The sequence below is a fragment of the Penaeus japonicus genome, unplaced genomic scaffold (genome assembly GCF_977035675.1).
Source record: "Penaeus japonicus unplaced genomic scaffold, GWHDUDI00000001_assembly GWHDUDI00000018, whole genome shotgun sequence".
Lineage (NCBI taxonomy): Eukaryota > Metazoa > Arthropoda > Malacostraca > Decapoda > Penaeidae > Penaeus > Penaeus japonicus.
In genome coordinates, this window is record NW_028234420.1 from 37,098,200 (window position 1) to 37,099,579 (window position 1,380).

At 33.6% G+C, this 1,380-nt stretch overlaps 1 protein-coding gene across 1 annotated transcript in view; it reads left to right on the top strand.

The window, feature by feature from the left end:
• Positions 1–505: 505 nt before the first annotated feature.
• LOC122258670 (uncharacterized) overlaps positions 506–1,380 on the top strand; it is a gene marked incomplete at its 3' end in the record, with an annotated part of 14,217 nt that continues 13,342 nt past the window's right edge. The window contains 1 exon segment of the mRNA XM_043024764.2: positions 506–603. Within this exon segment, the coding sequence (XP_042880698.2) occupies positions 508–603 (96 nt within the window).

The following is a 1,380-nucleotide window of genomic DNA, read 5'->3' on the forward strand; positions in this document are numbered from 1 at the left end:
ATTATGATATTAATGATAATCATAACAGGTAATGATAACAATAATGATAATGATAATCATAACAGTAATGATAATAATAAGAACAATATAGTAATGATAATAAGAACAATATAGTAATGATAATAAGAACAATATAGTAATGATAATAAGAACAATATAGTAATGATAATAAGAACAATATAGTAATGATAATAAGAACAATATAGTAATGATAATAAGAACAATATAATAATGATAATAAGAACAATATACTAACAATAATGATAATAATAATAACAACACGAACGTTAATAAAAAGAAAAGAAAAATGAAAACTAAAAACAATTAAACCGATACCACCTACACCGAAAGACCATCAACAAAACAAAACACAAAGCTACCAAACAACACAAAAGACAATTCAGCAGAACCGCCAAACCAAACTCAAGCGAGAGGTATTAATAACCTTTCGTCCTTCCACGGCAAAGCATCACAAGAATTTCAACCTCACGCTCCGGTACAGCCACGATGGGCGGGTTCAAGAGACTACATATTGGCGGCCCGAAGATGATCACAGTCAGTCCGTCTCCGGAACCCATGATGGCGGGACCGCGCTGGCTGGTGGTGAGTGATCGAGTCCACGTGGTGTGTTCTGTTGTTGTGTTCTGGAGTGTTCTGGAGTGTTCTTGAGTGCTGGAGTAGTGGAATTTGGAAGAGAAGAAAAATATGCATTAGTGTGTGTGGTTATTCTTTTGAATTTGGGAAACTCGTTACTCGTTTTAGAAGTTATGTATGTGATGTTTGGTTGTACTGTTTTATGATAGGTTGTTCCGTTTAGAGTGGATGGGTTGTTTGTTAAACTACATCTGAAATGTTTGTATTGTACGTACACGCACGCACGCGCACACGCACACACGCACACGCACACGCACACACACACGCACACGCACACACACACACACATGCACACACACACATTTCATTACCCGTTAATTTGTGTAAATACTTAGACATCACTTCGTTTACTGATTACGAAGCAAAGTATATTTGGATTTTGTAGACACATTCATTAGCCTTTATCATTGTCCTTATCAGTGCTAATCAAGTGACAGATCTAGGGACTTAGATCGGGCTTTTAGTAATATGGGATATGATATTAATTTACACAGCTTATTAACACCACTGTTATGATCATTATTATTGTCTAGAATAATTATTTTTATTGTTAGATCATTCTCACTGTCATTATTGTTGATATTATCATCAGTGTCCTAACTATTGTTGTTAATGTTATTATTATTACCACTGTGATTATTTAATTATTATCATTATCATTATCTAATTATCATCAATGCTATATTTTTATTTTTTTCATCAACATTATGATATTATTATTAGCAT